The sequence below is a fragment of the Rana temporaria genome, chromosome 1, assembly GCF_905171775.1.
Source record: "Rana temporaria chromosome 1, aRanTem1.1, whole genome shotgun sequence".
In the NCBI taxonomy this organism is placed as follows: Eukaryota; Metazoa; Chordata; class Amphibia; order Anura; family Ranidae; genus Rana; species Rana temporaria.
The window spans coordinates 273,327,741-273,349,298 of record NC_053489.1 but is presented as its reverse complement, the minus strand read 5'-3'; the positions used below and the strand labels follow the sequence as shown (position 1 = coordinate 273,349,298).

The window sequence follows — 21,558 nt, the reverse complement described above, 5'->3', positions numbered from 1 at the left end:
CTCCAGCGGCAGATGCTGTGTGCAGGAGAGAACCAACACTGGCTGTGAAATGCCTGGGAAGTGGCATCCCTCTCTCCTGCACACATCTACACACTGAAGACATTGCTGACAGCTGATGCTGGGAATGGACCGGAGCAGCAGCAGAACAGATAAGTATAGGGATTTTTGCTTTGCAGGGCTAGATACACTATATTGTCAAAAGTATTGGGGCACAATATTGAGTTGGCCCACCCTTTGCATGCAAATTATGTTGCCTTTTTTTTGCTGGTTTTTAAATATATTTTGTATATACTGCACCATGAGAGGCTTCTTTTTTATCTCTACATGAGTATGAGTACCTAGGAATCTAGGAGCAACGTCAGCGACAACTTGCCCTTTGTCTTTCCCTTCAAGTGGAAACATCTAATCTTGCTATCTATGACTACCTGTAATAGGGGTCAATAGGCTCCTCTGGTGAGTAGGATACACATGTGAATGTTGGTGAAGAGGAGACACAACAAGTTACGGGTGATTCTGATCACAGAGGCGTTTGGACACTACGGAGTGCTCATGGGACTTCACGTTTTGTTTACATTGACATTCTTCTGAACTTTTTAGCACTTTATTCACTTGTCACACATTTGATGTAATATTTATTGATGCATAGGGAGCGCGGTTAAATCGTTTTAGTTTATTCAGGTAAATATGAAACATTTGAAAATACATGTTAATATGTAACCTTTTAATATAGCAGGTGGCATGCTGAATATTATTCTGCAGTTCTGCTGTAAATACAAATGAATACTAGGATATCAAATACACAGCTGAATGACTCAGAGGAGAAACACAAAGCCCTCTCTCTTAACCTATAGAGATTTGTATGTTTTTTTTTTGTTTATAAACTAGCAGTGAACAAGAGATCATGCAGTGCTGGACTTTTTTTTTAAGTGTCATGGTATTGCTTTGTTTTTAAAAAATTTAAATATTGTATTTAATTTTTTTTAAATATTGTATTTAATTTTTTTAAAATATTGTATTTAATTTTTTTTAAATATTGTATTTAATTTTTTTAAATGTTGTATTTAATTTTTTTAAATGTTGTATTTAATTTTTTTAAATATTGTATTTAATTTTTGTGTTAAGATTTTATTCAAATAATTAAAAAATAGATACTGTAAATGATCAGCTGATAAACATGCAAACATACACTCAAAAATCAGATCGAGAATTAATCAACAACTATTAGATTTTTAGAGCTTTTACCTTTCACGCTAAAACTAAATTAAACCTGTAAGGAAAATAATTTTCAAAATGGCTCACTATAAAACGAAACCTCACCAGATGGTTGGAAGCTGCCTTTACTCCCATATAGAGCTTCCAAGGACCAGTAAAAGATTAGGGGCCATATTCTTGAAGAAAGTAGGCGGGCGGCGCGTAAGCCATTTACACTCCGCCGCCCCAGCCTACAGGAGCAAGTGCTGTATTCCCCAAACACTTGCTCCGTAGTTTGGGGCGGCGTAGTGTATTTGGCCCGGCGTATCCCCGCGTAAATCCAAGGGGGCGGCTTCTATTTAAATTAAGCGCGCTCCCGATTCTAACGAACTGCGCATGCGCCGGGCTTAAAATAGCCCAGTGCGCATGCTCCAGTTCTCGGCGTAAAACGTCAATGACGCCGACGTGTGCGTCATTGATGTACAGTCGTATTCAAGAACGACTTAGTAAAACGACGTACCCGACGGGAAAACACGACGCGGACCCGACGCCATACTTAACATGGCCTACGTGGGAATGGTGTAAGGTTACCCCTCATATAGCAGGGGTAACCTTTCGCCTATGCAAACGACGTAAGCGACGGTTACGCGACGCAAATTTGTTTGGGAATCGGCGTATCAGGCTCATTTGCATAAACAAATGAGACCTGAACGTAAACGCCACCTAGCGGCCGGTGGAGTAATTACATTTAAGATCCGACAGTGTAAGTGACTTACACATGTCGGATCTTCAGCGTATCTATGCGAAAATGATTCTAAGAATCACTCGCATAGATACACTGGCCAAAAAAGAGAGATACGATGGAGTATCCTGAGATACTCCATCGTAACTTTACTCAGAATATGGCCCTCGATCTTTATTCGTCATTGACCAAGATTCCTGGTCACTGGCATTGGTCCCACTCCATTTCCCCTTTACCATTGACTAATCACTTTAATGAGAGGCTCTACCAAACAAATGTAATGCCTGGTACACACGAATGATCGACCGTTTTTTATTTTTGAATGCTAATCTCATATCAAAAATGAAGAGTTCACTAAAGTTAGGAAAATTCTCGTACGACAGAATAAAAATTCGGAAGTGATGTAATGTGTTGTAGTGCGTTTGTAATTGTATTTTTGAACAACAACTGTAATGATTAAATGCAAATCTAACGATCTGGTATCGTACGAGAAACATTTTTGTGCTTGTCCCATCGGATAATATTGGATGAACTTTCCTGATTGGCTCTTGAAAACTGAATTTTTCGTACGATTTTCTGATTGCGTGTAGGGCCGAAACAACCAATCGATTAATCGACAACAAATCGATAATGAAATTAATCGATTACAATTTTCATAATCGATTAATCGGCCAGTAACATAATGGGGTTAAAAAAACTAAAATTAGCCCTTTATAGTACAAAAAAGCAAATCGCTACTGTAAATATTACTTTCACTGTCCCACAGTAAAAAAAAAATAAGCCCTTACAGTAGCGATTATTTGCTCTTTTTGTACTTATTTTTGTTTTTTTTAACCCCCATTATGTTACTAGACATCTCAGGCCGGGGTCACACCTCTGTTTCTTGGTGCTTTTTGCAGAAACACACTACAGTTCATTTACATGTTTTCCTATGGGACATGTTCACATCCATGATTTTTTTTTCCAGCTGCTACGTATTTGGAAAGGGCAAGGACTTTTTAACGCAAAACGGTGCTATTTTTTATTTATTTTTTGGTTCAATATACTTCAATGGAGAAGCTGCAGAAAAGCATGTAATGTGTTTTTGCGGCAATTTGTGTTTTGTAATCTGCCCAACAACAAATTGGCCCAAATTTTTTCTTAAAATGCTAATTTTGTTTTTTAAGGCTATTATCTGATTAATCGATTAATCTAAACAATAATCGGGCAACTAATTGATTAAGAAAATAATCGTTAGTTGCAGCCCTAATTGTGTGCACAGGCCATAAGGCATATACTGTAAGTGAAAAAGAGCAGATACAACACCAGTGGCCTGGAAGCTCAGTAATTGAGTTACAGATTGCCCTAAATATTGAGGTTCCCAAGATGTGCAAGCACTTGGAAGTGCCAGCTATTTACAGTAAGTGCCAACTTGTATATTACTTTTTTACTTTAAGGACAAAGGCCAACCTTTTGGTTAGATAGTAAGTAAATTGCCTCCTAATTATAGACTGGTAATTATGGAGAAATGCATATAGTTATCTAACCTTGTATCTTATCTACTAACGTCTAAATTGCTATTGTTCAGGTGCTGTTTTGCTGCGCAGTGTGGTAATTATGTTTTAAATAACACAGTTGTGAACAATTTAAGCACTTCTTTATTATTCTCCTGAATATATTTCAGCACACAATACAGACCATTGAGCAAAACATTAGACATTATTTAAATATAAAGCGCATATGACTACATTGTTTTGTAGGATTTATATTTAGGTTTTTGCAGACCAAAAAAAAAAACTCTGAAAGTAGCAATTCACTTACAGAATATCATGCATGCTGTGTATGCAGAGATAATTACAGAGTTGCTATATTTACTGTATAAGTGTACACTTAACTATCTGTATGAGCAAAGTGTAAATTTAGAGTCTGTCCCTACAATTTAATTTATAATTATATACCATGCTAAAAGCAGACCCATAAGTCTGTTGTGTTTAACACTGTGCAAGTCCTTTGGCTTTGCCCTTCAAATTCGTTTTTGAAATAATGCTTATAGTGGACCAAACTAAAAAAAAAAAAGAGATTTGTGATAGGAAACATAAAAAAAATATTAATGGTGCCTAATGCCGCGTACACACCATCACTTTATGTGATGAAAAAAAACGACGTTTTTAAAAACGTCACTTTAATTGACTGTGTGTGGGGGAAAACGTCATTTTATGTCTTGTAAAAAACGACCAAAAAAAATTGAAGCATGCTTCAATTTTATGTGTCGTTTTTCAAAAGTGCACTTTTTACTTCACAGAAATTGACCGTGTGTAGCAAAAAACGTTGTTTTCTAAGACGTTTTTTCATCCACGCATGCCCAGAAGCTACTTATGAAGCGAGCTTCAATGGTAAAACGTGGTGGAACGTAACCTCACTTTGCAAGATCATTGTGAGAAAACGATGGTGTGTAGGCAACTTCGTCTTTGAAAATTGAAGTTTCAAAAACGTCATTTTTTACTTCACAGAAAGTGTCGTTTTTTTTCATCACATAAAGTGATGGTGTGTACGCGGCATAAGAAGTACCCTGAAAATATACATTTCCTCTGGAATTCCTCCTGCAAAAATAGCAGTGTACATCATCCATGTATGTAAGGCTGCCTGCGTACTCCTGTTCCTATAGCCCCATATCTGCTGTGTGACATCCAAGGCACTGCTGTCTCTGACTGCTATTGTCAGGGATTTGTTGTACCTAATGATGTCACCAGCATGCTGCCCACTGTTCTCCTTCCTGAAGGCAAATGAGGAAGCAAACCCTGCCTCTATTAAAATTTGACAGCCGTGTAGGAGCCCTGTACATCCCCAAATGTAGACAGTGTGCGTTTTGGGCAATGAAGCTGCTCCTGCATGGCTGTCAAATGAAGATCACCAGAATTACTTTCGTCTCAATCCTGCTGAATAGCTTAGGAAAGGCCTAGGAAAGGCATAGATCAGGGCGTACTGTTCCCACAGAGCCATCAAAAGATCCAGTGGACCCCTTCACTTAGCTACAAACCTGTCTGGCCCATTAATGACACAGGTCTTGGAACACCTCCAGATGTAAAAACCACTATCTGGGTTTTGGATGCTGCCAGCTAAGAAAATCTGCTTGCTTTTGACTGCACCAGAAACATCCCTGCCCGAAGTATACTCTCTTATGGACGAATTTTCTCTGGTTTCAGGTCTTGCTGTAAACATAGCCAAATCCAGGGCCCTCAATGTTTCACTTACTGAGTCCACTGTTTCTCTACTGAAAGAACGTTATAGATTCAAATGGGACGCCTCTTATATTAAATACCTAGGCATTAATTTGACCCCCAATATTCAGAATTTATATCTAGCCAACTATCCCCCTATGTATAGAAAACTTGAGAAGGATCTGAAAGACTGGGGTACTCAGAATATAGGTTGGATTGGTAGAATTAATTCGGTCAAGATGACTCTTCTCCCTAGGCTTTTGTATCTCTTTCGATCATTACCTATACCGATAATCAAAAGTCAACTAAAATCCTTTCAAGGCAAAATTACCAAGTTTATATGGAACAACAAGGGTCCACGCCTTCCATCTCGCACTCTCTATAACTTATCTGAACAAGGCGGTCTAGGTGTGCCTAATTTGATATGGTACTACCAATCAGCAAGATTAGCGCAATTATCAGAAATTTTTCTTAAAAATGAACGTCCTGATTGGATAGACATCGAAGAACAGGCGATTCCGAATCTAACGATAGAGGATTTAATGTGGAGTCATACCAAGAAAAGGCCTTCTATATTATCTCCGACTCTATCTCAAACTTTAGTTTTATGGGATTCACTTAAAAACAATCCCTCTCTAATCTCTAAAGGTAGGCCTTTATCGAATGTTTTCATAGACCCATTCTTTACATCTAAAATTGATAAAGATTCCTTTAAATGGTGGCATGATAAGGGGTTGTATCGTATAGGACGCTTCTTTTCTCGTTCGGGTCCCCTCCCCGAGCAACATTTTATTGACAAGCTAGACCTTCCTGTTTCAGAAAAACTAAGATTTTCTCGACTACATGACTACGCTCAAAGCCTATGGGATAACGACTCGATATCTGGACTTTTGACACCCTATGAAAGTAAATGTGATCAGGGTTTGTCCAGGAAGGGGAATATTTCAATTATATATAATTCACTTGCTACTAATGACACCAAATTGCCGCATATGCTGGCATGGGAAAAGGAACTTAATAACGAATGGGATTTGTCGGACTGGTATAAGAATTATACCAGATCCATTAAAGGTTATGTGAATGTCTCTCTTATAGAAGCGAACATAAAAATGTATACTAGATGGTATTTAGTTCCCGTCAAACTGACCTCTATGTATCCGACAACTTCTCCCCTATGTTTCAGAGGCTGTCATGGATTGGGGTCTATGATACATATTTGGTGGGAATGTCCCAAAATTCGGGGTTACTGGAATAAGGTGTTCAATATAATCAGACGAGTCACAGGCTGTAACCTGCATCAATCTCCTAGTATTGCTTTACTTAACGGAATGTTAACTTCTAAGGTTACCAGAAAACTCATCTTATATATTATGACGGGTGCCAGGATTACACTCGCAGCTGCATGGAAAAAGACTAATGTTTCCATCCTATATATGAAAAGAAAGGTCACATGGATTATGGAACAAGAGAAAAGGGTCTGCTCCATGTTGGATAAGTCTACTCTTTTCTATGAAATCTGGGAACCTTGGTTGGAATACATGGGGATAACTTATACTCCGTGAAGGTTTTGATGACATCAGTGTCTTTTGGACGATGCTGGTAGATGGCAGGCAGGCTAATTTTCTATCTCTCCTGATTTTCTTCTGGCTTTCTTTTTTCACTTCCTCTCTTGTCTTTTGTCACTCTTTCTTTTTTTCTTCTGATTCTTCTTAGGTTTTATCTCATTATTTTATCTCTGGGGATAGAATCCTTAAGATTTTTGGTCCTCAGTTTGTTTTATTTTGAAAAGATAAGTTTATGTTTAAGTAATTGAAGGATTCTACCAAACCTTTGAAATAATTAGATTTGATGGGGATTCCGAAAATTTGTTTTTGGTTATCGGAGAGTTCCAGTAATAGTTATTGGAGGGAGGGAGGGAGGATTGGAGGTTTTGCTCAACCTCTTGGACACAGAAAGTTCCCGTTAGGGGTGTCGGAGAGGTTGATGCACTCCGGATATCTTATCCTTTAATTATTCTAAGTAATTTAATCTGGTACACTCAATTAGTTTTATCCCTTATATAACTTATTGTGTGATAACGCTAGACCTAGGAATTCCTTGATATATGAAAATATTCTGTTTCTCTTTCAAGTTTAAAGTATTACTTTGAAATAGTCTTTTAATTTAGCTTATGTGAACTGCCTTACTTTCACCACATGGTGTAGAGCATATAGGATGGATAGATATAAGTGGCAGTTAATAAGACAGGAATGATTATTATGAATTGAAATGTATTTAAATTATTATATTTCTGCGTGCTATTGACTTATTTCTTGCTAATTTAATACAAATGTATGTATTTATTTTATTGAAAATAAACTTAAATTTGAATGAAAAAAATAAAAATAAAAAATCTGCTTGCATGGAATGTACATGGCTGACAAGATGAAGTTCTGCCCAGTACAAAATTGGCTCTACCTATTTTGTCATAGTGAGACTTCTGGTTCCTCCCTGATGGTTGATGTATGCCACCACTGTGACATTGCCTGACTGAATCTGGATCGATGACCCTCCAACAGGTTTTTCCAACATGGAAGGGACATTAAATCATCAGAGGATCCAACATATTTATTGGAAGACAAGATTTGTCTGACGTCCAAGTCCCCTAAGCCTAGGTTTCCCCCCACCAAAAAAGATTTGCACCCTTCATAAGAATTCTTCAAAAGACAAGAAGAAAGGACTTCCCTGACTACTGCAGAAGATTCCTGATCCATCATGCAAGGTATAGCCTTGTCTTTGGTGTCCACCGAGTTGCCCTGTCCAGACAGTGGACCAATTTGTCTCACAGTAACAGGATGCTGTGTTGCAGATATCTGGGGTGAAATGGGGCAAAAGAGACTGCCTTGAAAGAGGCAACTATTAGTCCCAATACTGTCATGGAGAGGCAGAGAGTCAGACAGCTTCTGGATTGAAGAGTTCAAACTGGAGACCGTAGAGTCTGAGGTTATCTCAAGGAATGAACACTGAGACATGTCCAAGACCAGACCCAGATACTCCTGATGAGTAAGATGCAGCCACAGTTTCTGAAGTCTCAGCTTACACCTAAGCTTCTGTGATGTCGTACCAACACTGAAGCCAACACCTTGTATATCACCTGAAGAGCAAAAGACATATCGAAAAGCAGGACCACAAGTTGGTAGTGCAGTGGTACTACAGCAAACGTCATAAAATGTTCCTGCACTGGAAAGATGGGCAACTGTTCACAGAAGCCAGAAAGGCAATTTTTGGACCCAAATGTATACCCAAAGGGAAAAATACTCCCTTTGGGTATTGGGACAGTGAGCGGGTTGGAGTAAAACCTCTGAAATGATTCTTCAGCAGGTTCCCGGAGCCCTGATACCTTGGTCCAGAAGGTCTGAGAGGGCCAGATGGAGATCTGCCTGTGTTTGACGTGACACATTTTTAACCTCTGCAGCTCTTTGCATACAGAGAACATGAAGCTTTGCCCTCCTTGATAAAGCTTACTTACCAAATTCAGACTGAAGTTCTATTCCTTCCCCATTTTATTCAAAACCAAAGAATAAAAACTTACTAGAGTTGTACTGTGTCATGATCACACATAAATGTTTTACCAAACCATACTACAGCTCACATAAACATTGTAATTTACAGGGGCATATGAGGCAAGACAGGCCAAGATGCAGAGTCAGATCATTGCAGGTGCACATGGCATATTAGTTCAGTTTCAGACTGGGAGGCATTTCTGCCACATAACCAAGCACGGTGCAATTTCAAAATAGCATAGAATCACCAGCTTTCACAAGGTTGAGGGCATGTATAACTTGCACTGTATTACTGTGTAGAAACCCATGTATACATCTATTAATGTGCTTATAAATATTAGCTGTATTCCTTACTTTCTGGAGAGTTGTATCACTATGTCAGTAAAGGAATATATTATCCACAGCCCATAGAAATAAACTCACACTATTTGTTTAAAAGGTTCTAGTCACCATATCTTACTCTGACAACTAAACTTCGGAAGACATTCAATATTAGTCATCAGGGCTGCTGTTTGAAAAATACACTAAAAAGCCGGCAGCACTGTGGGGGGTGCACACAGGGGGGGGCCCTGGCAGCAGTGGGAAGAGGATGGTCCACAGGACGGACGCTTGGTGTGGCGGGGGGTCAATTACTGGAACTGATCCCCTGTATGGTTCTCTCTACAGCAACTGAAAGACAGATGGAGGGAGAGTAGAAGCCAGCTTTCGTCTGCTGCAGTGAAAGCCATACATACAGGGAATCAATTCCAGTAATTGCCCCCCCCCCCCCGTGTGTCTTTGCAAACGCCCTTTAACTGAAAAGTTTTTTTTTTTTTGCCTATGCTAGGGTCACCAGTACAGTATTTGTGTATCGCTATCATATCCCCTCAAGCGTCTCCCCTCCTGAAAGAATACGTTTAATGCTTGTAGTCTTTCCCCATAGATGAGATCCTGTAGTCCCTTTACTAGCTTTGTTGCCCTTTTTCTTCTGGATGTACGGTAAGAAAAATCTCAAAAGATTGGCCTTGAAACTGTACCTTGAAACCTTGAAACGTAGCAAGCCTGCTGTCATTATTCACTTAGCAACATTTTTTGTGCCAATTTAAATCGATTTTTTTACTTCCAGAAAAACACTGTGATGATGTTGGTCTGGGGGGAAAAGGGGGCCCAGAATTCTCAAGATGTAACTCTCCAGGAGATGTCAACATGCTGATGCCGGAAGCACTTTATGCGAGTACACCAAATACAGAATGCCATCACAAGTTTAGTTGTGAAGGTAGGGTATGGTGGAATAGAAGGTGATAGTCATAAAAAAAAACTAACCCACAGCAATAGCATGTAATAAAAACACTAAATGTATCATGGCCCTTCGCATGGGTGTAAATAGGTACACCTGTGTAAATGGGGACCAAGATGTCAGCAAGCAACCACCAGTAAAATGTAATATATTTTTTGGGTGGAAACAGGCCTTGAGCCCAGGTTCACACTGGGCTGCAGGAGTGAAGATGTGCAAGTTCAGCTGAACTATCACAATTTCACTCCCACTGGCAGTCCCGATTTCGGCTGCGATCGCAGAGACATATGTGCAGATGTCAATGTAAATCGCGGCACGAAATTGCAGAAACGACTTTTTGAAATCGGTATGGCGTTGCACCGATTAGGACGGTGTCATTGCCAACAAATGTAGCAGTGTGAACCAGGGCTTAACAATTAAAAGTGTTATTTCTAATATGTGAATGGTATGTATCCCTGGATCCTCTTTGTCGCACACACCCAATACAGAATATGAAGGATAATTTTATCTGCCCCTGCATCATATGTTATCAATACCTAAGAGGCAGAATGTGTAAATAACAACACCCACACTATTTATAATAGTGCTAGCTGCAAGTAACACCTGGGCAGGGAGAAGAAACCAAAGCAGTACCTAAGTCCTCGCAAATATAAGACAAGTGCCCACCTTTTTATTAGAGGGCTATACAGTGTTACAGGAACCTCCGAGATTTCTTTTCTGAAATTCAGTCATTTTGTTCTTAAAAAGAGTTCACATTTAACTTGATAACAGAATAAAGCATACACTCAGCATGAAAAGGCTGACCTTTATATAATATGTGAATCATAGCCATGGTGGAAAGAAAATAGTGAGCCACTTTACAGAACCTCCTGCAGCAATGTCACACAGCTTATTGTGTTGGGATTCTGTATCTTCGGATGTGTCAACAATCCCATAACCAGGTCTGACAAGCTAATTCAGCCGTTTTTACACATATGTATGATACTGTATATAGCTGAAACTCTTTCAGGATTTGAAAACTTACATTTCATTTGCTTGACAATGGGTTTGTTAGGATCAAGCCAGTGCTGGAAAAGAAAAAGAAACACAGGGGTCAGTGCTGACTGTATGGGACTTATGACATGAATACACACACAAAGAAAAGCATTCATAATAACAATCAAATAACATTTTAACTGGTTAATAATTCTAACATTCTTTTGTTTGTATTTCAAATCTGGGTTAAAGGATGCTTGGAACCGCTCTGTATGTTAGCACTTAGCATACAGAGGAAGCTATTGTGGAATAACCAGTGGGGTCAAAGGACTCTATCATGACTCCCCTTCATTTACTAGCTGTCAATTCACAGTGTGTGTCATATACAGCAACTTTTCTCTTCCCATCACATCCCCATTCCATTCTCCTAAACTCCTGAAAAAGTGCCATGCAATTCCTGTGCTTAGGCATCCCTATGCCTTGTGTCTCATAGCTTTACAGCACTGTATATCTACAGCGTGAGATCATCTGAGGCACTACTGCCCTGTGCTTAGGCATCCCTATGCCTTGTGTCTCATAGCTTTACAGCAGGGCTTGACAAATTTGCTTGGAGTTTAGGAACCAGCTAAAAAAGTTAGGAGCCAGAAAACGCGCCCTGTCCTGCCGAGCTCGCGCGCAGAAGCGAATGCGTGAGTAAACGTGTTCAAACCACTCATGTGAGATATCGCCACGACTGGTAGAGCGAGAGCAATAATTCTAGCCCTAGACCTCCTCTGTAACTCAAAACATGCAACCTGTTGAATTTTTTAAACGTCGCCTATGGAGTTTTTAAAGGGTAAAAGTTTGTCGCCATTCCACGAGCGGAGGCAATTTGAAGCGTGACATGTTGGGTATCAATTTACTCGGCGTAACATTATCTTTCACAATATAAAAAAAAGTGGGCTAAATTTACTGTTGTCTTATTTTTTAATAAAAAAAAGTGTATTTTTTGCCAAAAAAAGTGCGCTTGTAAGACCGCTGTGAAAATACGTTGTGACAGAAAGTATTGCAACGACCGCCATTTTATTCTCTAGGGTGTTAGAATAAAAAAATATATATAATGTTTGGGGCTCTAATTAGAGGTAAGGAGATGGCAGTGAAAACACTGGGGAAGCTCCATTAGAATTGGTGGTTTACTTGTCATGCCAACGGCCACCACAAGATGGCGCCAGTTCACAGAAGGAAGCATAGGCCTGCAGAAGGCCGCAAAGCCGCGGCCTCGATTACTGGCCGGCATGGCCCGACGCGATTGCGTGGCGGGGGAGCAAGAAGACACAGGATGGGCTATCCTGTGTCTCCCTGCTCCCCCACCTACCCCGCTGCGCGATCGCATCGGCCCGTGCCGGCCGGTAATTGAGGTCGCGGCTTAGCGGCCTTCTGCAGGCCTAAGCTTCCTTCCCCGGGCGCCAGGTCGCTAATTCTAGTCGCAATTGCGACCAGGTGCCCGGATTTTGTCAATCCCTGCTTTACAGCACTGTATATCTACAGGGTGAAATCATCTGAGGCACTACTCCCCATAAGTGCTGGTCTTTCAAGATTTGGTCCCCATTCCATTCTCTCAAACTCCTGAAAAAAGAGCAGTGCAATTCCTGTGCTTAGGCATCCCTTTGCCTTGTGTCTCATAGCTTTACAGCACTGTATATCTACAGCGTGAGATCATCTGAGGCACTACTGCCCATGAGTGCTGGTCTCTCAAGATTTGGTCATGTTACTACACTGCTGCTTTATGTTCTCCTTGCTGGAGAGGAATCTGCACCAGAGCACCTAAAATGCAAGAATATCTCTGCTTATTTACTTTCTGCACCTATCTTTCTGCTTACCAACCAGTCATTAAATCGCCACTTATCAGGTCTAATGTGAGAAAGCAAAGCCATATCCTCTACCAAAATGTCTGTTTCCACACAGAAACACAATGAGGTTGATTTACTAAAAAGTGCAAAATATGGTGCAGCTCTGCATATAAACCAGTCAGTTTCCATTGTAATTGAACAAGCTAAAGTTGAAGCTGAATGGCTTCCATGCAGAGCTGCACCAGATTTTGCACTCTTCAGTTTGAGTAAATCAACCCCACTGTGTTGCATGATGTGTCAGTAAGTTCCGGTTCACAGTCGTGCGATGAGAGAACCAGTGTGATTCCTTTGCGGGTTCCTCCATCACATCTCACTCACAATTTACACTGCTCTCTGCGAACCGCTGCATCCCAATAGGTGTATAGATGTGGGACTGCCTGCACAAGGATGCATGGAACACCTGTGCATCCCCGTGTGGGCAAACACGGCCCTTCACAAGGATGTAGGCTTAAAGCGGAACTTTACCCATTACAACTTGATAAAAAATATTTTTCCTTTGCAAGGAACATACACTCCACATTAATAATTCTGCTACCAAAATTAGTGGGTGCTGTAAATTGCCTCCAGAATTGCTCCTGTTTCTTCATGCTTGAGGCTGCCATTTTGCTGAAGCCCAGGGCCCCTGAGCAGCAGTAAATCATAAAGCGGAACTAAACCCATCAATTTAATGGTTTAAAAAAACAGTTAAATTCCTAGAATGAACAGAAAAAAATCTATATGTTGTGCCACGCCAATCACAATTTTTATTTCAATTTTATATGTATTTATATTATGTAACTGTTTTTGTGATTAGCGTGTGCGTGGCACAACACATATACATTTTTTTGCTGTTTAGTTAATTATCACAAATGTGTGCCAGCAAAAAGGTTTTAACCCCCTTCAAGCAAATCATATGAAGAAAAACACAGTACAAAATCAACTAGGTAAAAAAGAGACGTTCAATATTTTATACAAACATCCAGGTATATAGTAGGTTTCAAACAGATGGTTTCTCTATTCAACCCAATGCATTTCGGGTATGTAAACTTTCTTCAGGGGTATTTGTGAAGGAGATATTTAAATGAAATTCACCTTAGATATGTAGCCAAGTATGGCCATAATGCCACTGTTGCAGAGAGTGTGGTCCAAAAAACGCCCGGGCGGAAAAGGGGCAGTGTGTGCACCAAGGTTAGAAGCCCCAATGGTACCCAACGGAGGTCCTTTCTGAGGTGGAGGCTGCCACTTAAAACACCCCAGCAGCTGATGAGTACTGTATATTTGTGGAGGTAAGTAGTTCCTATCACATAGGGGAAAGGCAGGCTGTACCTACAACCGCTATCGCAGGGGAGCCAATTCCTTCCCATTGCGGCGTCAGGGCATCCGATCCCAGGCTCTGCAAATGTGTAGTGCATTTGTTTTATAACTACATTCCTGGAATGCCAGGAATTGTAAACTCTCATATTTTCTTGTGTCATCAACCAAACTGATAAATCATCAAGTGGCTGGTGTCATAACTGATCATATGTTCAGCACCATGGCATTTTAGATCAAACAGAAGCAGCTTACTTGGCTGTAAAGGATAGGAGGGTTTTAATTCCGATTTAAAGTGGAGGTTCACCCTCAAAAAAAATTCGAGCCATCCTACCGACAGAATGCCGGTGTTTTTTTTTTTTTTCTCAGCACATACCTCGTTATCACGATTTTCACCCCTCGCCAATCCCGCGGGACTGGGCGTTCCCAAGCACTGCCTGTGATTGACAGGCTTCCGAACGGCGCATACTGCGCGTCACAGGTTGCCGACAGAACCCGAACGTCGGTGCGCAGACGCCGTATAGAGCCGCACCAACGTTTGGGTTTTTTAAGGCTGTAAGCAAATCGGCCTGTACAAATTCAACAGTGCCAAAAAATAGAGAGCAACTGAGCATGTGCAGAGCAGGGTGAGACAATATATTACTGTGTGTTACACAGTTAGGCACTTATTTTTATATTATACAGGATTTACATAGCTATACCTGCAAAATGGGCCAGCCTGAAGTGATCTAGCAGGCTTCTGACTAAAGTTCCAATATGTAAACAAGGTCTTGACTTGTGATTTCCATGCCTTAAGGTAACTGTAAAGGCAGAAGCTTTTTTATCCTAAATGCATTCTATGAATTAGGATTAAAAACCTTATGTATGCAGAAGCCCCTTTCAGCCCCACTAATAAATAACTGAGCCCCATCTTGATCCAGCAATGAACACAAGTGCCTTGGCTGTCTGGAACATCCCTCCTGAATGGCTGAGACACAGCAGCAGCACCACTGGCTCCCGCTGCTGTCGATCAAAGTCAGTTAGCCAATGAGGAAAGAGGGGTGGGGCCAAACCACAGCTCGCTCCGTGTCTGAATGAACACATGGGGCTGCGGCTCGGCTTGGGTGCCCCCATAGCAAGCTGCTTGCTGTAAGGGCACTTGACAGGAGGGAGGGGCCAGGTGCTCGGGCAAAGGACTTGAGAAGAGGAGGTTTTGAACAGAGCAGGTATGTATAACATGTATGTTATTTTTAAAGAAAAAAAAAAAAGATACTTTAACATCATAGGTATACAATTATAGATGTTATTTCAATATTGTCAGGAAAAGCAGACTGTGAAATGTGTTACAATTATTGGCACCATTCTACTGTTGAACCATCTGTGTACTTTACAAAAAAAAAATCTGTCTGGCTATTAAAGATTCTAAAACAATAGTAGGTAGATCAGAATGTGCATATGCATGGGAATATCACATATACTTTAAACATGCTTTATGTCTGTTGTATATGTCTCAACAGATGTTATGTCATCATGGTTTTTATCAAATTTTAACCTCTTCCATACAGGGCAGTTATACACCCTTCCATACCAGGCCTATTCTGGCACTTCTCTCCTACATGTACAAATCATAATTTTTTTGCTAGAAAATTACGCAGAACCCCCAAACATTATATATTTTTTTTTAGCAGACACCCTAGGGAATAAAACGACGGTCATTGAAACCTTTTATCTTGCACGGTATTTGCGCAATAATTTTTCAAACGCCTTTTTTTTGGAAAAAAATTGTTTCATGAATTAAAAAAATTAAAAAACAGTAAAGTTAGCCCAATTTTTTTGTAAAATAGGAAAGATGATGTTACACCGAGTAAATAGATACCTAACATGTCACGCTTTAAAATTGCGCACACTCATGGAATGGCGCCAAACTTCGGTACTTAAAAATCTCCATAGGCAACGATTTGAAATTTTTTACAGGTTACCAGTTTAGATTTACAGAGGAGATCTAGTGCTAGAATTGTTGCTGGCACTCTAACGCACGCGGCGATACCTCACATATGTGGTTTAAACGGCGTTTACATATGTCGGCAGGACTTGCGTGTGCGTTCGCTTCTGCGCGCAAGCTACCGGGGACAGGGGCGTTAAAAAAATAAATTTTATTTCTTTTTTTCTTTTTATACATTTATTTCTTTTTTTACACTTTTTTTTTTAATTTTTTTTTTTTTTGATCACTTTTATTCCTATTACAAGGAATGTAAACATCCCTTGTAATAGGAATGTGTGTGACAGGTACTCTTTATGGAGAGATGCGGGGTCAATAAGACCCCACATCTCTCCTCCAGGCTGGAAAGCATGAAATCGGTGAAAAAAAAATCACCGATCTCATGCTTGCTGTTGCTTAGCAGCCGCAATCGCGGCTTTGTTTACTTACGGGACCCGGGCGTGACGTCATCACATCGCGCCCGGGTCCTCCGACGGTCATAGAGATGACTGGTGACCATCTGGTCACCAGTCATCTCTATGCTTCCTGCGAGCGCCGGACGATTCGTTCTCCGGGCCCCCGATGGCACGGGAGAGCCCGGAGAAGCACCGGATGGCGGCGGGAGGGGGGGGATGTCCCCTCCCGCCGCCTGTAAGAACGATCTAGCGGCGGAACCGCCGCTATGATCGTTCTTACGTTGTGCAGAATCGCCGGCACAAGAGAAGGATATCTGAATGATGCCTCTAGCTCCAGGCATCATTCAGATATCCCCCCCACAAAGCCCAGGACGTCATATGACGTCCACTCTGAACGGCAGAGGTTCTTTGTGGACGTCATTTCACTATGGGCCGGTAGGGAAGTGGTTAAATAAAGTGATGTTTTATATCTATAGAGATTGATTGCTTGATATATGACATGTTGACGCCTCAAAAATCCACCATTTGCAAACTTTCTCTGGAGATGTTTACTTGGGATGTGGTGTCTGCAGGATTTATCTGGGGATATACAGTGCCTTGAAAAAGTATTCATACTCCACATTTTGTCATGTTACAACCAAATACATAAATGTATTTTATTGGGATTTAATGTGATAGACCAACACAAAGTGGCACATACCGTATTTATCGGCGTATAACGCGCACTTTTTTCCCCCTAAAATCAGGGGGGAATCGGGGGTGCGCGTTATCCGCCGATGTCATTTTTTTACCAATGGGGGGGAGCGGGGATTGGGCCGGGGTGTCATGCCGGCCATCCTACCTCTCCTGGTCCTGGGACGCCAGCGTGAGCGTACTGAATCGCTCGTCCCTTCTCTCCTCTTCTTGCTCCTCCTCCCCCTCCGAGTGTAGCTTCAGATTGGAGGAGGAGAGCGGTCACATGAGAGGAGAGCGATCATGTGACCAGCCGGGGAACACTGTATGAATGAGAGGAACTGTCCGTGCCTGAACACAGGCTACGGTATGTAGAAGGGACTGGCATTGCTTTATTTTTAAACGTTACAGTATGCTGGCAGTCTCCTGGGAGTGCAAGGGGGCTGTGTAATGTAAATGAGCTGTACTGTGCAAGGGAGACAATGCTGTGTAGTGTATGGGGGGGGGGGGGGGGGGGGCTACGTAGTGTGCTGAGATCTATGCAATGTGCTGATATTTATGCAATGTGCTGATATCTATGCAATGTGCTGGTATCTATGTGTAATGTGCTGGTATCTATGTGTAATGTGCTGGTATCTATGTGTAATGTGCTGGTATCTATATGTAATGTGCTGGTATCTATGTGTAATGTGCTGATATCTATGTGTAATGTGCTGGTATCTATGTGTAATGTGATGAGATCTGTGTAATGTGCAGGGGGGGGGGGGGGGGCTTTGGAATATAAAAGGGGCTGTTGAAAGTTTTTTTCCTGAAACTTCCCTCTTAAAATTAGGGTGCGCGTTATACGCCGGTGCGTGTTATACGCCGATAAATACGGTAATTGCGAAGTGGAAGGAAGATGATAAATGGTTTTCAATACTTTTTACAAAGGTATATGTGAAAAATGTGCCGTGTATTTGTATTTAGCCCCCCTGAGTCAATACTTTATAGAACCGCCTTTCACTGCAATTACAGCTGCAAGTCTTTTTGGTATGTCTCTACCAGCTTTGCACATCTAGAGAGTGACATTTTTGCCTATTCTTCTTTGCAAAATAGCTCAAGCTCTGTCAGATTGGATGGAGAGCGTCTGTGAACAGCAATTTTCAAGTCTTGCCACAGAGTCTCAATTGGATTTAGGTCTGAACTTCGACTGGGCCATTCTAACACATGAATATGCTTTGATCTTAACCATTCCATTGTAGCTCTGGCTGTAAGTTTAGGGTCGTTGTCCTGCTGGAAGGTGAACCTCCAACCCAGTCTCAAGTCTTTTGCAGACTCTAATAGGTTTTCTTCTAAGATTGCCCTGTATTTGGCTCCATCCATCTTCCCATAAACTCTGACCAGCTTCCCTGTCCCTGCTGAGGAAAAGCATTCCCACAACATGATGCTGCCACCACCATGTTTCACGGTGGAGATGGTGTGTTCAGGTTGATGTGCAGTGTTAATTTTCCGCCACAGGTAGCAATTTGCTTTTAGGCAAAAAGTTCAATTTTGTTCTCATCTGATCAGAGCACCTTCTTTCACATGTTTGCTGTGTCCCCCACATGGTTTCTCGCAAACTGCAAATGGAACTTTTTTATGGCTTATTTTCAACAATGGCTTTTCTCTTGCCACTTTTCCATAAAGGCCAGATTTGTGGAGTGCATGGCTAATAGTTGTCCTGTGGACAGATTCTCCTACCTGAGCTATGGATCTCTGCAGTTACTTGAAAGTTACCATGTGCCTGTTGGCTGCTTCTCTGATTAATGCTCTCCTTGCCCTGGCTGTCAGTTTATGTGGACGGTCAAGTCTTGGTAGGTTTACAGTTGTGCCATACTCTTTCCATTTTGGGATGATGGATTGAACAGTGCTTTGTGAGATGTTTAAAGCTTGGATTTTTTTTTAAATAACTGGTTTGTTCCTTGGCCTTAATGATGCTGTTTGCTCACTAAGGTCCCCCAACAAACATCTGAGGGCTTCACAGAACAGCTGTATTTATACTGAGATTATATTATACACAGGTGGACAATTGGTTCCCCTAGATTTTAGTTAGGGGTATCAGAGTAAAGGGGGCTGAATACGACTGCATGAAACACTTTTCATATATTAATTTGTAAAAAATAAAATAAAACAATTTATCATTTCCTTTCACTTCAAAATTATGTGCTACTTTGTGTGGGTCTATCACATAAAATCCCAATACAATACATTTACGTTTTTGGTTGTAACATGACAAAATGTGAAAAAATTCAAGGGGTATGAATACTTCTTCAAGGCACTGTATTCTACATATTTGTATTTTTTTATATATTTATTTAATAATGTAAGAATTTACTGTATTGATTTATTTTTTAGCTGTTTCATTCATGCTGAATGGTCAAAATCTGAGTCGTGGGTGGCCCTCTTGGCACCATACGGCTCATAAAATGTCAAATGTTCATTAGTTCCACAAGTTTGATTCTCCCAGGGCTAAGGCTTTAATGTGCATAGTTTTATCGCAGAATATTTAAACATTACTTTGGTGGTAGTTGACCCTGTCGCAGGAAAATAATGCAAATGCAGATCGATGTAGTGACAGGGAGGGACATATATACTATAAGAGGGGCAAAAATAAACATATAAAGTGGGTTTTGTCCATTTAATGAATAGATTTATCTTGTATTTTTCAGTGTAAATAAATAATTGGTAAAGAGGAACTACACTGCATCCGAACACCACAAACTAAAAACGCTATTTAACCACTTAAGACCCGGACCAAAATGCAGGTAAAGGACACGGACAGTTTTTGCGATTCGGCACTGCGTCGCTTTAACTGATAATTGCGCGGTCGTGTGACGTGGCTCCCAAACAAAATTGGCGTCCTTTTTTTCCCACAAATAGAGCTTTCTTTTGGTGGTATTTGATCACCTCTGCGTTTTTTTTTTGTTTTTTTTGCGCTATAAGCAAAAATAGAGTGACAATTTTGAAAAAAATTCAATATTTTTTACTTTTTGCTATAATAAATATCCCCCAAATATATATAAAAAAAAAATGTTTTCCTCAGTTTAGGCCGATACGTATTCTTCTACCTATTTTTGGTAAATAAGCGTTTATCGATTGGTTTGCCCAAAATTTATAGCCTTTACAAAATAGGGGATAGTTTTATTGCATTTTTATAAAAAAAAATTTTTTACTACTAATGGCGGCGATCAGCGATTTTTTTCGTGACTGCAACATTATGGCGGACACATCAGACAATTTTGACACATTTTTGGGACCATTGTCATTTTCACAGCAAAAAATGCTATAAAAATGCATTGTTTACTGTGAAAATGACAATTGCAGTTTGGGAGTTAACCACTAGGGGGCGCTGAAGGGGTTAAGTGTGACCTCATATGTGTTTCTAACTGTAGGGGGGTGGGGCTGGACATGTGACATCATTGATCGCCTTTCCCTATATCAGGGAACAGACGATCAATGACAGCGCCACAGTGAAGAACGGGGAAGCTGTGTTTACACACAGCTCTCCCTGTTCTTCAGCTCCGGGGACCGATCGCAGGACTCCGGCGGCGATCGGGTCTGTGGGTCCCACGGCCGCGATCACGGAGTTTCGGACCGGGGTCGCCAGCGACCCACGGCTGGGCACTTAAGTGTGTAAAGTTGCTGTCTGGGGGACCTACGGCCGGGGAGCACCGATTTTTCAACACCGGGCACCCCTTCTATATACTCACATGTTAAACGTAAGTCTAGTCATGGGCACAGTGAGGCATGGGCACAGTGAGGCATGGGCACAGTGAGGCATGGCACAGTGAGGCATGGCACAGTGAGGCATGGACACAGTGAGCAAAGTGAGGCACAGTTAGGCATGCCGATGGACACCCTAGGCTTATACTCGAGTCAATACGTTTTCCCAGTTTTTTGTGGTAAAATTAGGTGCCTCAGCTTATATTCGGGTCGGCCTATACTCGAGTATATAGAGTAAATCCCTTTTTCAGGTCAAATTTGGCTTTCATTTGATGGTAATTTGAAACCTCTTGTTTTTTGTTATTATCTCTACAAGTGTGCAAAGTTTGTTGTCCGAGGGACCAATGGCCAGGGAGCACCGATTTTTCAAAGTTGGGCACCCCTTCCGTAGACTCCCATGTTAAACGGTCATTTCTCTGGTAACTTTGGAGACCCGGTACCGGCCGGCCGTAGGTCCCCTGAACCCGAAACTTGGCACACATGTAGCCCCAGTTCTCCTCTACAAGTGTGTAAAGTTGCTGTCTGGGGGAACTACGACCGGGGAGCACAGATTTTTCAAAGCCAGGCTTTGAAACGGATTGCAGTGATCACGGCATACAACAAGAGCACAAAGCACTTTTAGAATCACTCAGCACTTGGCAATTGGATTTGTTTACTTCCAAAAAGGACATTA

General features: G+C 41.1%; 1 protein-coding gene across 2 annotated transcripts in view; it reads right to left on the bottom strand.

Moving 5' to 3' along the window:
* FRMD3 (FERM domain containing 3) overlaps positions 1 to 21,558 on the bottom strand; it is a 289,794-nt gene that overhangs the window by 128,458 nt on the left and 139,778 nt on the right. For both annotated transcript variants that reach the window (XM_040355603.1, XM_040355606.1), the window contains one exon: positions 10,970 to 11,012. In XM_040355603.1, the coding sequence (XP_040211537.1) occupies positions 10,970 to 11,012 (43 nt within the window). The remainder of the gene's footprint in view (positions 1 to 10,969; positions 11,013 to 21,558) is intronic.